The sequence below is a fragment of the Coregonus clupeaformis genome, unplaced genomic scaffold, assembly GCF_020615455.1.
Source record: "Coregonus clupeaformis isolate EN_2021a unplaced genomic scaffold, ASM2061545v1 scaf0491, whole genome shotgun sequence".
In the NCBI taxonomy this organism is placed as follows: domain Eukaryota; kingdom Metazoa; phylum Chordata; class Actinopteri; order Salmoniformes; family Salmonidae; genus Coregonus; species Coregonus clupeaformis.
The window spans coordinates 192,773-207,962 of NW_025533946.1; the positions used below are offsets into that span (position 1 = coordinate 192,773).

General features: G+C 42.1%; 1 protein-coding gene across 4 annotated transcripts in view; it reads left to right on the forward strand.

Moving 5' to 3' along the window:
- The window catches only part of LOC121576914 (UPF0606 protein KIAA1549L-like), a 51,086-nt gene extending 40,216 nt beyond the window's left edge, over positions 1 to 10,870 (forward strand). For 2 of the 4 annotated variants that reach the window (XM_041890500.2, XM_041890503.2), the window contains 10 exons: positions 46 to 176; positions 615 to 742; positions 1,085 to 1,299; positions 1,730 to 1,868; positions 2,453 to 2,833; positions 2,989 to 3,086; positions 5,450 to 5,592; positions 8,894 to 9,054; positions 9,171 to 9,244; positions 9,353 to 10,870. In XM_041890500.2, coding sequence (XP_041746434.2) covers positions 46 to 176; positions 615 to 742; positions 1,085 to 1,299; positions 1,730 to 1,868; positions 2,453 to 2,833; positions 2,989 to 3,086; positions 5,450 to 5,592; positions 8,894 to 9,054; positions 9,171 to 9,200 — 1,426 coding nt within the window. In that variant the 3' untranslated portion in view covers positions 9,201 to 9,244; positions 9,353 to 10,870. The remainder of the gene's footprint in view (positions 1 to 45; positions 177 to 614; positions 743 to 1,084; positions 1,300 to 1,729; positions 1,869 to 2,452; positions 2,834 to 2,988; positions 3,087 to 5,449; positions 5,593 to 8,893; positions 9,055 to 9,170; positions 9,245 to 9,352) is intronic. The other 2 variants (XM_041890502.2, XM_041890501.2) reach the window with 2 other exon arrangements.
- The last annotated feature ends 4,320 nt before the right edge of the window (positions 10,871 to 15,190 follow it).

The following is a 15,190-nucleotide window of genomic DNA, read 5'->3' on the forward strand; positions in this document are numbered from 1 at the left end:
ACAGAGCTTACCACTGCCTGCCTCTGTTGCTATGGTTACCCGCAGCAGGTTGCCAAGCGAGGATGGCTCGGTTACGAGCAACGAATCCGGGAAACTCAACACGGGCAAGAGCTTGGCGGCACGGAGGGCTGCGACACAGAAGAGCACCAAGGAGGATTTGCTGCACAAGAGGAACGGTGAGAGAGAGGAGAGAGGCCATGCTCTGGCTACTGTAGGCTACTGCTGCTTGTCCACACAATGTTATGTCATCACACAGGCTTGAGACACTGTAGGACCAATAGAGAGAGCTAATGAATTGTAAAAAAACACATGTATGCATGGACGCATGCAGTGCAGGCATGCACACACACACATGCCGCAGGCACTCACACACTCATGCGCGCTCACACTCTCTCTCACACACACACACACACACACACACACACACACACACACACACACACACACACACACACACACACACACAGGGAGGCACACACACAGGGAGGCACACACACACACACGCCCCATGTCTTACTGCAGTAACTCAGGCAGTGTGAGTGGGGATAACAGCAATATCAGTCATAGCTGGGCTAGCTAGTGGTGTGCTAAATAGCAATGTCCTCTCACCCCAGCAGATCCCTACGAGGACCACACTGGCTCACTGCGACTCATCACCATCAAGCCAATGGCGGCCCAGCCCACATACTCCTACCCATCCTCCTCCAGTCACAGCCAGGACTCAGTCATCCTCAATGGGGAGGTGAGACCCCGCCCCCAGCCTGCTGGGAATGATGTCATAAAGAGTCTGCCAGCCTGTCCCAATTTGCTCCCTTCCCTTTGGCCCCAACCCTTTATATGCAGATCTGAAGATAGTTCTGGATAGGTGCAGTAAAAGCACTGTAGAATTGGAGCTACTGTATATTGCACTTGGACTACAGATCTGCAAACATCAATGGGTTAGGGCCAAGGGGAAGTAAGAATGGAATTGAAACCGGTTGTTTCTTTATAGGGAAGAGTGACCTCACCAAGTTTACTCATAATACCAAGCAATGCCAAACTAGAATCAATATACAAATGTAATGGATACAAATTACGTCCACAGGCAAACATGGGGCTCAAGCAGAAGTCCGACATCGAACGCTACAGGAACAAACTACGGCAGAAAGCCAAGAGAAAAGGCTACTATGATTTTCCCATCACAGACAATGGCATCCACCCATTCAACCCCAGAGAGAGGCACAGTAGGCATGAGATGGCCAAGGAGCCAATGACTGCTGAGGAGAAGAGGGCCTCCTATGCAGGATGCCACATCAGGAGGTGGGGGAGCATCCACATTTTATAATATGCCAAGAGACATACAGTATGCTATACAGGAAGCATTCATTTCATGTTTGAGTGGGTGTTCAGTGGGTGTTCAGCGTATACAGATCCACTGATTTAAAAGTTACTTTTCAAAATGCCTGTGCTGCAGCACCGTTACTTTTACCGGTCGAGAGTATCTGCTGGCGTCACGCTTGACTGCCGCTTCTCCCTGGTACCTGTTGAGTAACTGTCTGAAATATTCTTGTAAGGGTACAGTTATAAGTCAATTTTGTATATCCAGGTTTTCAGTTTAAACCTGTGCTGCAGCGCAGATAAATAATTTAATCAACCCAACTGTAGATGTTGCAGATTACATTTTTTACTGATGATGATGATGATGATGGCTATAATAATGATGACGGCGACTATGATATCCCTACTTTAGGCACCCCCCATCCAGAGAGCCAGCCTACTGGAGCCGTCAGTCCCTGGCCGCCAGCAGCCCTAGCCCCGTGGAGACAGAGATGGACTTGCTGGTCCTCAGGGAGAGGTCCAGAAGAGGCATCCGCAACAGCGGTTATGACGTGAGTCCTCACTGAATATCAGTGCAGTATGTCGTCCATTGTAAGACATCCATGAGATATAAATGTCCTTAAATGTACGCCGTACTGCTGAAGTAACTGCAGGGTGAATGTCCTAAAATGAACACCATACTACTGGAGTCACTGCAGGGTGAATGTCCTAAAATGAACACCATACTACTGGAGTCACTGCAGGGGCAAAGGTGGTTGAGCCTACAGAAGTTCTGATACTGGGGTGCAATAACCTAGAGAAAACCCTAGGACAAAGCCAGCCCCATTATACCTACCTCTCCCAATATTCACTTTAAGCTCCATGGCTCAAATGAAGAGGATTGCCTTCAGCCGAACTTTAAAACCTCCATCTAGTGCAGCGGTGGAGCCCGTTCTTTATGCTGCCTGAACCTTGCTGAATGTCAATGACAGTGAATATGATTTATAGCCTGTTCGGTGATTTAGATGGGAAATTCAATACCAGTTAATAGCTCTGAATGTTCTGAGCTTTTAAATTGCAAATGGATAACCCTGTATGTGTGCGATTCGGTGTGTGTGTGTGTGTGTGTGTGTGTATTCGTCTTCCTGTGAGTCAGGCGGAGCCAGAGCCGTTCCAGGAGACCAATGTGGACCGACTGATGAGCTCCCTGGGTTATGGTGGAAGCCATCAGGTCAAAGGTCTCTCGGACTCGTCCACTCTGAGCTCTCAGCCCTCCATCGACGAGGTCCGGCAGCAGATGCATATCCTGCTGGGTAATGCCTTTGGGCTGGCCGCAGACGAGCCCCCGCCTGGCAGCCACCACCACCACCACCACCCTCACCCCCACCTCCATAGTTCCTACAATCCCAGCCACACCAGCGCCTACTCCGAGGGGGTGACCAGCGCTCCTGGCACCATGAACCACCCATGCGGAGGAGGCCACCAGAGCGGGTCTGCCTACGGGCCGGAAATCCACCAGTGTAGCTTACCCAAGCCTGTGAGAGCATTGATTAGACTGTGCAATGTAAAAATCCTGAATGCTATTGTAGAAAATCAACATGTGTCGAGTGAGTAGCTGTACAGTACATATGTTTAAACACCCACACCCTGATTTAACTATGTTGTGTGTGTGTGTTGTGCTTGGTGCTGCAGGGCTTCAGGTTCGCTCAGCTTCCTGACATGGGCGTTGGACCCCCACCTCCTCTGATACCCTCAAGACCCGGACCACCTACCGGGACCTCAATGAGGCGGTACGAACCCCCCTCCTCCTCCTCCCTTCAACACTCCTCTAGCTGTCAAAAAGACAGTAAACGGATGAATATAACATGCATTCTAATTTATTCACATCCTCACAATGCTAAACATGCTGTCGTGACTTTAATTATTGTGATGACTATTATTTATCGAATAATTACCTACTATGTTGAATTGTTACTAGATTAAATTCATAATTTAACAATGAAGTCATTAGGAATTTGGGGCACCACGGGAAAAGTCGTTTAACAAGTTACCGTTTCCCCAATTAACTCTAAAGATATCTAGATATCTCTTATCATTTAACAGTCAATTATTAATAATTTACCTCATATAAGTCTCATTCTGAAAGTCGTAGACTCTTTAAGTCTGCACGAACCCGGGTCTTACTGATCATTCCGTACCACACAAATTAATTTAATTATTTATTTTCGAACTAATAAAAATGATAACACAAGATACAAACACGTACACGGTATAGGTAGGGATTAGAAACTTAATACAATGAAAACGGGTCCCTAGCGGACTAACACAATATGACACTTGTTACAAAAGATGGCGAGTTAAAGAGAGAGAAAAAACACTTGGATACACATGGACCTACCCTCACAGTAATCCTAATACTTTGCCCCGAACTGTCACCCGTTTGGGAAGAAAAGTAATGTATGTATTTACATGTTGGAGGTCTTCGTCATGTATCTCTGTTGGACCCAGGCCTTCGTGGGAAGGGTTCGATTGGGCCTTCTCTTTTGGATGGCCTTTCAGATGTAAGGCTCAGATTGTCCACAAGAGGTCACAATGTCCTTCTTCTTAGTTGTATGTTTACTTTCACTCGTCTGGAAGTGGTCTTCTGAGGATGGCTAATCAGCCGTGTCGATGATCCCCTGTGGGGTGATGAGAGCAGTGTAGTAGACGATGGTTTGAAGAGAGTAACAGGATGGTCCCACTTAAATTCACCTTCTTAGATACAGTACTTAGAACAGCTACTCAGCCGTAACATTGATTGTTAGTGGAGGCAACTTTGTCGTCTTCACCTCGTGTTGATTTTCAGGGTCGGGACCAATATGGACAAAAGCTGCAGCTTGAGGTCTGTCTAGTTTGATCTGATCATTCTTATCTCAATATTTTATGCACTCTGGTAAAGAGGGGCGTTTCCATCATAATGACACGCTCTCTGAGCTCCCTCGGGCGTGGCTAGTTACGAGGCAAAAGTATTATTATCACTATGATTTTGTTAGAAAGCTAAAATCACATTCCTATCTTCACGAAAACATTGTCTTCCTCCTTGATATTTTCTACCCAAGGTAAAGGAAGTAAACCTGATATACACAGTGTAAACGCTCTTCAAGTCACAATGTTTTCATTATAACACCTTTATACCATTTTTAATGACATCACAAAATATGCATTAATTTTCCATATTCCATTTCTCATCATTCCCAACATTTGGATGTTGAAATATTTTGTCCTAATGTTCATTGTTGGATGTTGAAGTTTTTGTGCGGCAAAAAGTATCTGAAACAAAGGCATTCCTTTCACCATACTAGAGTGCCAGAGATAGATTCTCCTCCTCTCTAATTTATGGCAGAATTAAGGTGTCAAGACCGGCACAGCCCCCCTGTGGGTAAGAGTGTCTGGTTGTTGTCAGCCATTTGCCAAGCTGATGTGAGGCCTTTGATCCTCACCCAGGGAGAGTCATGACAATGCTCAACCTACTACTTTTTTGAAGGTCTACTTGTAACTAGTGTACTGTATCCTTGTAGTGCATCCTTGTTTTTTCTACTGCTTAAAGGGAAACAAAAAAAAATAATCAACTTCATATTCATCATCTCCAGCACCACCCCAACATCAACATATGTGAAAATGGTGCGTTTCTATGTTTTGTAGTAAAAAAGATAGAGGAAGATAAGGGTTTCCAATTACATCATCGGTGTGCATCATGTGATTTTGACCAATTGTGAGTAGGCATTGCCTACTAATTGTCTACTAATCGGTTGATGATGTCATTGGAAACACTTGTCTTTATCTTTTTTACTACAAAACATAGAAATGCGCCATTTTCACATAATATGTTGGTGTTGATGTTGGGATGGTGCTGGAGATGATGAATAGTTAAGAAGAAAAATTGTGAAGTTTCCCTTTAACATATGGCTTTGGATGTTATACTGTTAACACACTGTGTTGTAATTCTACTCTGAGCTGTATTTTTTTCTGAATCATTTAAAGCAAACGGCATCTTCATTTGAATGCCGTGCTGCAGATAATTGACTGTTAACGGGTTTGCGTGTGAGGTATACAGGCCAACCAGTGGTGAGACTTATTAATTACACAGCTTTTGTCTTTGTTTCCCCTTCTGCAGTTCTACACCCGATGTCAGCCTGAAGCCTCGTGTTTCCGAGGCCACTGAGTTGCAGAGTCAGCACAATGGTGCCCCCTATCTGCCTATCAACAGAGCGCCCTTCCCTGCTGTTACTGTTGACCAGTCCGTGACCAGCTACTCAGGTCAGAATAATACATATTATATATACAGTGAGGGGAAAAAGGTATTTGATCCCCTGCTGATTTTGTACGTTTGCCCACTGACAAAGACATTATCAGTCTATAATCTTAATGGTAGGTTTATTTGAACAGTGAGAGACAGAATAACAACAAAAAAATAAAGAAAAACGCATGTCAGAAATGTTATGAATTGATTTGCATTTTAATGTGGGAAATAAGTATTTGACCCCTCTGCAAAACATGACTTAGTACTTGGTGGCAAAACCCTTGTTGGCAATCACAGAGGTCAGACGTTTCTTGTAGTTGGCCACCAGGTTTGCACACATCTCAGGAGGGATTTTGTCCCACTCCTCTTTGCAGATCTTCTCCAAGTCATTAAGGTTTCGAGGCTGACGTTTGGCAACTCAAACCTTCAGCTCCCTCCACAGAATTTCTATGGGATTAAGGTCTGGAGACTGGCTAGGCCACTCCAGGACCTTAATGTGCTTCTTCTTGAGCCACTCCTTTGTTGCCTTGGCCGTGTGTTTTGGGTCATTGTCATGCTGGAATACCCATCCACGACCCATTAACAATGCCCTGGCTGAGGGAAGGAGGTTCTCACCCAAGATTTGACAGTACATGGCCCTGTCCATCGTCCCTTTGATGCAGTGAAGTTGTCCTGTCCCCTTAGCAGAAAAACACCCCCAAAGCATAATGTTTCCACCTCCATGTCTGATGGTGGGGATGGTGTTCTTGGGGTCATAGGCAGCATTCCTCCTCCTCCAAACATGGCGAGTTGAGTTGATGCCAAAGAGCTCGATTTTGGTCTCATCTGACCACAACACTTTGACCCAGTTCTCCTCTGAACCATTCAGATGTTCATTGGCAAACTTCAGACGGGCCTCTATATGTGCTTTCTTGAGCAGGGGGACCTTGCGGGCGCTGCAGCATTTCAGTCCTTCACGGCGTAGTGTGTTACCAATTGTTTTCTTGGTAACTATGGTCCCAGCTGCCTTGAGATCATTGACAATATCCTCCTGTGTAGTTCTGGGCTGATTCCTCACCATTCTCATGATCATTGCAACTCCACGAGGTGAGATCTTGCTAGGAGCCCCAGGCTGAGGGAGATTGACAGTTATTTTGTGTTTCTTCCATTTGCGAATATTCGCACCAACTGTTGTCACCTTCTCACCAAGCTACTTGGCGATGGTCTTGTAGCCCATTCCAGCCTTGTGTAGGTCTACAATCTTGTCCCTGACATCCTAGGAGAGCTCTTTGGTCTTGGCCATGGTGGAGAGTTTGGAATCTGATTGATTGATTTATTCTGTGGACAGGTGTCTTTTATACAGGTAACAAACTGAGATTAGGAGCACTCCCTTTAAGAGTGTGCTCCTAATCTCAGCTCGTTACCTGTATAAAAGACACCTGGGAGCCAGAAATCTTTCTGATTGAGAGGGGGTCAAATACTTATTTCCCTCATTAAAATGCAAATCAATTCATAACATTTTTGACATGCGTTTTTCTGGATTTTTTTGTTGTTATTCTGTCTCTCACTGTTCAAATAAACCTACCATTAAAATTATAGACTGATAATTTCTTTGTCAGTGGGCAAACATACAAAATCAGCAGGGGATCAAATACTTTTTTCCCTCACTGTATATATAAATATATATACTACCAGTCAAAAGTTTGGACACACCTACTCATTCAATGGTTTTTCTTTATTTGTACAATTTTTTACATTGTAGAATAATATTGAAGACATCAAAACTATGAAATAACACATATGGAATCATGTAGTAACCAAATCAAAATATATTTTAGATAAATATACTTCAAATAGCCACCCTTGATGACAGCTTTTCACACTATTGGCATTATCTCAACCAGCTTCATGAGGTAGTCACCTGGAATGCATTTCAATTAACAGGTTTGCCTTCTTAAAAGTGAATTTGTGGAATTTATTTCCTTCTTAATGCATTTCAGCCAACCAGTTGTGTTGTGACAAGGTAGGGGGGGAGGGGGTATATAGAAGATAGCCCTGTTTGGTAAAAGACCAAGTCCATATTATGGCAAGAACAGCTCAAATAAGAAAAGAGAAATGACAGTCCATCATTGCTTAAAGATATGAAGGTCAGTCAATATGGAACATTTCAAGAACTTTGCAGTCGCAAAAACCTTCAAGCGCTATGATCAAACTGTCTCTCATGAGGACCGCCACAGGAATGGAAGACCCAGAGTTACCTCTGCTGCAGAGGATAAGTTCATTAGAGTTACCAGCCTCAGAAATTGCAGCCCAAATAAATGCTTCACAGAGTTCAAGTCACAGACACATCTCAACATCAACTGCTCAGAGGGGACTGTGTGAATCAAGTCTTCATGGTCGATTTGCTGCAAAGAAATCACTACTAAATGACACCAATAAGAAGAAGAGACCAGCTTGGGCCAAGAAACACGAGCAATGGACATTAGACAGGTGGAAATGTGTCCTTTGGTCTGGAGTCCAAATTGGAGATTTATGGTTCCAACCGTCGTGGCTTGTGAGATGGTGTTGGTGAACGGATGATCTCTGCATTTGTAGTTCCCACCGTAAAGCATGGAGGAGGAGGTGTTATGGTGTGGGGGTGCTTTGCTGGTGACACTGTCTGTGATTTATTTAGAATTCAAGGCACACTTAACCAGCATGGCTACCACAGCGTTCTGCAGCAATACGCCATCCCATCTGGTTTGGGCTTAGTGGGACTATCATTTGTTTTTCTACAGGACAATAACCCAACACACCTCCAGGCTGTGTAAGGGCTATTTTACCAAGAAGGAGAGTGATGGAGTGCTGCATCAGATGACCTGGCCTCCACAATCCCCCGACCTCAACCCAATTGAGATGGTTTGGGATGAGTCGGATGGCAGAGTGAAGGAAAAGCAGCCAACAAGTGCTAAGCATAGGTGGGAACTCCTTCAAGACTTTTGGAAAAGCATTCCAGGTGAAGCTGGTTGAGAGAATGCCAAGAGTGTGCAAAGCTGTCATCAAGGCAAAGGCTGTCTATTTGAAGAATCTCAAATATAAAATATATTTTGATTTGTTTAACACTTTTTGGGTTACTACATGATTCCATATGTGTTATTTAATAATTTTGCTGTCTTCACTATTATTCTATAACGTCGAAAATAGTAAAAATAAAGAAAAACCCTGGAATGGGTAGGTGTGTCCAAACTTTTGACTGGTACTGTATAATATACATAAGGCATATGTATATCTTTCTCTGTCAAATTGCTTCAGTTCACTCATTCAAGCCTCTGATTGGCTAAACACTGCTTATCTCTATAGGAAACCCAATTACAGCGGTCTACGCCATATCAGCCAACCGCCCTGGTTACTCAGACTACTTTGTCATGCCTCCACCATCGTCGTATGGAAGCCCATCCTGGATGTCCTACCCACCAGAACCCGAGGACATCCCACTCCAGTGGAATGATACTGTAAATACTGTTAGTATCTGAACCAGACAATATCCTCTGATATTGTGTCTATATAACTCTGATGGTTTGATCTGGATTCCTCCTCACTATTAGTCCCTGTTTAAATCAGTCTCTTCTCTTTGCAGAACCCGTGTCATTTAGAAACTATTTGTTGAGATTACATGATCTTTGGAGCTGAGTGGAGACAGCATATATTTTGGTGGGCACACACACACTTCGTAACACAACACAGCATTTTCCGATCAAATGTTCAGGGTTGTTGTGGCTCATTTCCGCTCATTCCATTTCCTTCTCTTTTGTCTTCCAGGTGTCCTTTTGGTTAGGCAGTAGGGCCTCCCTCCCTCACATTGAGTAGCCCTGGACTCGAGCATCCCGCCCTGCCCTTCACCCCTGGCCCTGGCTACTGGCCCCCTGGCCTGCCTCCTCAGCCCAGCCAGGCCCTCTCTGCTCTGCTGTCTGAGCCCCAGGTCTCCCAGACCTCACAGCCTCCATGTCAACTGCCACCAGCTAGCAGAGGATGGCCTAGACTACAGTACAGCAGAACTATCCCCCATGGTAGTGCCACATACAGCCTCTACCCTGGTCCACACCATCCAACGACAGGGCTGGCAAAGCTGGACTAACTAACTGTGCTTTTTGATTATCCAAATTCCTTAATGGACAGAAGAGTTGTACCTACTACTGGTGGTTTATGTGTATTTAAAAAACTAACTTACTCTCTCAGTTTCAGTTTTTGGATATTTGTCATTTACTTTCATGCTTTACTTATTTTTCAAAGGGGAAATAATCTAGTGAGTGTATGTTGTACGCTCACCTTATTAAAAGGCTTTGGTGTGAGTGGCTATGTCATTCTGTATTTTTAAAATGTACTCATTACCTTTTCCCCATCAGATTACAGTAAAAAACAACGGTCACCTGTTCTGCCATTCATATGTTTATGAGGTTTGTCTACTAACCATGATTATGAAAAGCTGAATAGATTTGTATATTGCAGCACACAAATGATCTTACAATTGTTCTTTACTCGCAAGTGTTATGTTTTTGTATTTTGAGATTTTGACATAGTGGGTCATATCAATCCACTGGACAGAGCGGTAATGAGGATGAGTGTTGGATGGGCCACAGGTGTATTGATTAAATATATTATGTAACATGTTAACATGAATTATTGAAGAGACTTATGCAAGTAGTGAGAGAGAGCGAGAGAGAGAGAGATTTGCTGTATATTTTGACACCATTTTCTTTAGACATGTTGACTTGCTTTACTGCATTTTCAAATTTGAAGGATGGTCAGATTGCTTTCAACCCTATTTTCTAATTTGTCAAGGGTACCGACACAAGATCACATAGTGTAAAACAAATACCACATTTCGAATGTATTCATGTAGGTGCATATGCTGGTATATGCACAATTACTCACTCGGTCATAACATAAGCAAAAGATAATTCTATGTTTTACTAGTATTTACTGAGTTGCCTGGATTTCAAAACAAGGAAAATGTGATGGCTAGGGCCCTTTACCATGTACTGTACATGCTACTAGTTGAGTTCATCAGTGCAGTTAAGTGTAGATCAACAGCCACCAAAAGATGCTACCAGACTTGACGATGTGTATTACTGCGCTGATATTGCATATCTGATAATGACATAGCATTGGAAAAGTTCTCACACTTAGAAATAGTGACAGAATAAGGTATAATCAATGTGATATAACAGGAAATAGAAAATACAGTTTGGTCTATCACAATGTAGGTACGATATTAGTTTAGTATGGATTAGACAAACATAGCACTTTCTCAGATGACCTGACCCTACACAACTGCAGTAGCAATGCAAATACTTTGTTAAGCATGCAATATTCATATTTTAAATATTAGAATAACCTTTTTTTTTTCTTCTTTTTTTTTGTCATACTCAATGATAATGTTGCAAATGCAAAGTCAGTATGTAGTCCATTAGTTTGACTGGGTAGGTGTCTTAAAATGGACCTCAACTGTTGCTACCCAGTTTGACAAATGTTATTTTACTATTTTTCTACACAATGATGAATCAATTATTTTTGGGAGATGTAGTTCTAAAAGTTTAAGCGTAATAATCCAAAGGAAATATGATAAAATGTAAAAAGCTGAAATGTCTATGATTTGCTCTGTAATACTACATACTTTTTTCAGCTCTACTCATACATTTGTAAAAATTCCTCTACCTGATTTATTCACAATTAAGTTTCACTCAACAACGTGGATGAGACTTGAAAAGCAATCATAATGTAGCCTATAAATTGAACATCTTGGCCTTTATCAAGCACAAACAATCTGGTTGATGCTTGGAATCATCATCATTATCACTTGTATCGCTAAAAGACAAAAGGTACTCTCATTTGTTGAAAATAATATCATTGGTATGTTCAGTTACCCATATTTGAAGCTAATGAATGGAAAATATGATTGATTAAAACAGTCAAAAGGAACATAATGAAAGAGTTGACACAAGTTGATGTACTGTTGATGCGTCTTTTACCAGATGCATTTCTGAGATGGAATGTGATTATAGGTCCCTGAGGTTTCTGAAGGCACAGCAATTTGAATCATGTCATGCAGAATGCAGTTGGATGTAGTTATGCAGAATTTGGGTGAAATAAAAACCAATAAATTACAACTTAGAATTTGTTTCTTGTGTGGAACATTACAGTTTACAACCCTGAATAAAGAATATCTAGGGGAGAGTGGGGTACGTTGAGACATTCTTTACATTCAGCTTCCCTACGGGAAATATAGTATTCTTTCTAGCAAAGATATCTACTGTACATATATTTCAGGATGTTGTATATCCCTGGAAATAATCAGAATTCATGTAAACATAACAGTTTTGAAAACATAGCTTGTCCAAAAAAAGTGTTCTCTTGGCACAACTTACCCCGGGTATGAGGTATATTGAGCAAAGGGACAGGGTAAGTTGAGCCGGCTTGGGGTAAGTGGGTGTTGGTGTCCTGTGACAGTGGTTGATGGTGCTGGTAGGTCAAAGTTGAATTCATGGAATGTGGTTGTGGTATATTCTATATCATAAATGTGCACCTACATTTAGATATAGATCTCTGTTCAATATCACTTACCCTTCCATTTCACATTTACGTCATTTAGCAGACACTCTTATCCAGCTCAACGGCACTTCGACAGATTTTTCATCTAGTTGGCTCGGGGATTCAAACCTTACCTTACTCCACCCAACCTCAACTTACCCCAGGGCAAACGTTTTGACTGTATTGGCCCACACAGCTACAAGGATGCACTTTCATGCTAGGTTTAGAACCTCATATTGTAGCTTATAGAGACCCCAACTGATGTATAAAACTATCTTTAAACTATCTACTTTTGGTTTAGATACAATCATCACAAAACCTATAACACAATAAATTAATTTGACTTTGTGAAAATCAGTTATATTTTTTTACCTAACTTGCTTACCACTTTTTTTCCATGTGTTTTCTTCCTTCACAGACTCCATGAAATGATGACCTCTTCTTAAATATTAGGTCACATTATTCATTTTGTGTATGGTTTCCTAGAAACAAGGGGTGGCTCAAATAACCCTTTGGCTCAACTTACCCCACTTTCCCCTATTGTAGAAACCTGCATGTGAGGGAGGTGGGAGTTAGTGTTTAACATTTTCTACTAGTTCACTGAATAAATGTCATGGTCTCACAGTCATCTCACGTGCATTGTTCCCATTGTGTAAAGAGCAGCACTTCCCCAGTGTGAAACTCATTTGACCAGTGACATTGGAGGATTTACAAAGCCCGCAGCTCCAGCCTCTAAAATGACTTTTCTTGACTGTATTTCTTGACTTTTCTATGAGAACTGAATCCCACGTCATGGACCTTGACTTTTTTTAGGTGAGGGAACACAACAATAAAAAAAGTAAATGAAGTATGTGTCATTATAGAACAGGACTTGCCAACCCTGTTCCTGGAGATCTAACCTCCTCTACGTTTTCACTTTAACCCCAGTTGTAAATAACATAATTAATTTTATAAACCAGCTAATTATTAGAATCGGGTGCACTAGATTTGGGTTGGAATGAAAGCCTACAGGATGGTAGCTTTCCAGGAACAGGGTTGGGGAGCCCTGTTATAGAAATGTATCCTACAATTGCAACTTATGCCTATGCCCACACATATTGTCTCAAGAAAAAAATTATATTTTGAATACCCTCAAACACAGGCATACCTAATTTCAAAATAGGTAATCATCACTGTCAATCGTGAATGATACTTCTTCACGTTTTACCGGTGAAACTCATCTGCATACCAGTCATTTGATTGATCTCAATCCGTTTCAGGGGAATAGCCTATGCATTTCGATCTTCCTGAATTAGTGTTTCGTGAGCGAATTAGAGCAGATAGTGTTAACAAATGATTAGCCTTTCTTGTATTTTGTTTCAATCAAAGCATACATCCTGCCTTGTGGCGCGCTCTGTTGAGCTTTGGCGCATATTTTTGTTGTTGTGACTATTCAGCTTCAGCTAACCATCCTAAAATCTCATTAGAACTGAGGAGGTGTTTTTTGGTGTAACAGTAACGTTTGTCATGACTTCCTCCAAAGCTGCCTCCCCTCCTTCTTCGGGCAGGCTTCGGCGTTCGTCATCACCGGCCTTCTAGCCACTGCCGCTCCATATCTCATCATTCCATTTGTCTTGTCTTGTCAGTTACACACACCTGGTTCATATTCCCCTAATTAGTACGTGTTTAAGTGTTCCCTCTGCCCCGTTGTCCTTGTGGGTGATTGTTCATTGTGAGGATTAGTAGCTCGGTGGAGCTCAGTATTTTGTATTGCCGGGGTATTTTCCGCGTGTGCATGTTTGTTCCAGTGCGCCTGTTTTGGGCACTGGACTGGTTACACTGGATTACGGAATAAACTCTGTATACTGTGATTTACCCTCCTGCGCCTGACTCCTTCAAATCACGTATCACAACGTTATAGGCCTACTACTGTATGCTACGCTATTATATTCGGTTCTGTTATGTAAAATACTAATGAATCGTTATGTAATCTCTCATGGACAGATTCTCGTGGACATTAAACAACGAGGCAATGACAAACTTGCGTGAAATAATTGTACTTCTAGGTAACCCAGATGAATCGTTATGTGATCTTGCTAGACAATAATTCAGCTTTGATCGAACTTTTATAAACGACCACCATTGTGAGAAGTGATCATCTTCTATTTGTAATAATAATAATAATAAGCGATGAGTAGGACTATTAGGCGTAGGCAACAGATCTTGATGAGTATTATTTTAAACGATTGGAGCGCCCTTCATGGTTCTGAAAGGACAACACCAGGGGCCTGTTGCACAAAAGTAGAATTAAGACATCCGGGATAAATGACTCAGCTGAGCTCAATGAAGCCAAAACATGTGCGTCCAGGCTTAATTGGTTGCACAAAGACCAAGCCAGGATGAGCAGACACGGATTCATTAAGCCAGGTGAAACCAATCCTGGATAGGTGCGCGCTCACGGCTCACTCAAATAGACCCCGCCACAGATCACAGATTAACTGATTTACCATGGCAACTAGAGCCGCGTACTTTTCCCCGTCGGAAGCACAAATCCTCATGGAGGCATACGAGGAGGTAAAAGATATAATTAAGAAGAAAGGCAACACCGCCACAGTGATAAAGCAAAGAGAAAAAGCGTGGCAAAGTATTGCAGACCGCCTGAATGCGTAAGTAGTGCACAATTACACACTCACCACTCCGCTGAAACATCACAATTACAATTCAAATATTTAATTCACATCTCCAAAAAATGCAGTTGTACTGTAATTATGAAACGGTTAAATTTTTAATTGAAATGCACTGCAGATATGAGTGAAATTGTGTAAAGTAACTCCATCACACTGTATAAAGCTATGATAAATTGTTTGATATTTTTACTGAAAACAAGACAAAAATACCAAGTAATTTTTTGCAGTGTGACTCCATTAAATGTGTGTGTGTGTGTGTGTGTGTGTGTGTGTGTGTAGATTAAACATGAACGGGCCAAAACGGACATGGCAGCAGGTCAAAATCAAATACAAGAACATTCTGCAGAATGGTATGGTCCCTGACTAATATTTAACAAAGCACAAGCATATATTGTACCCAGAA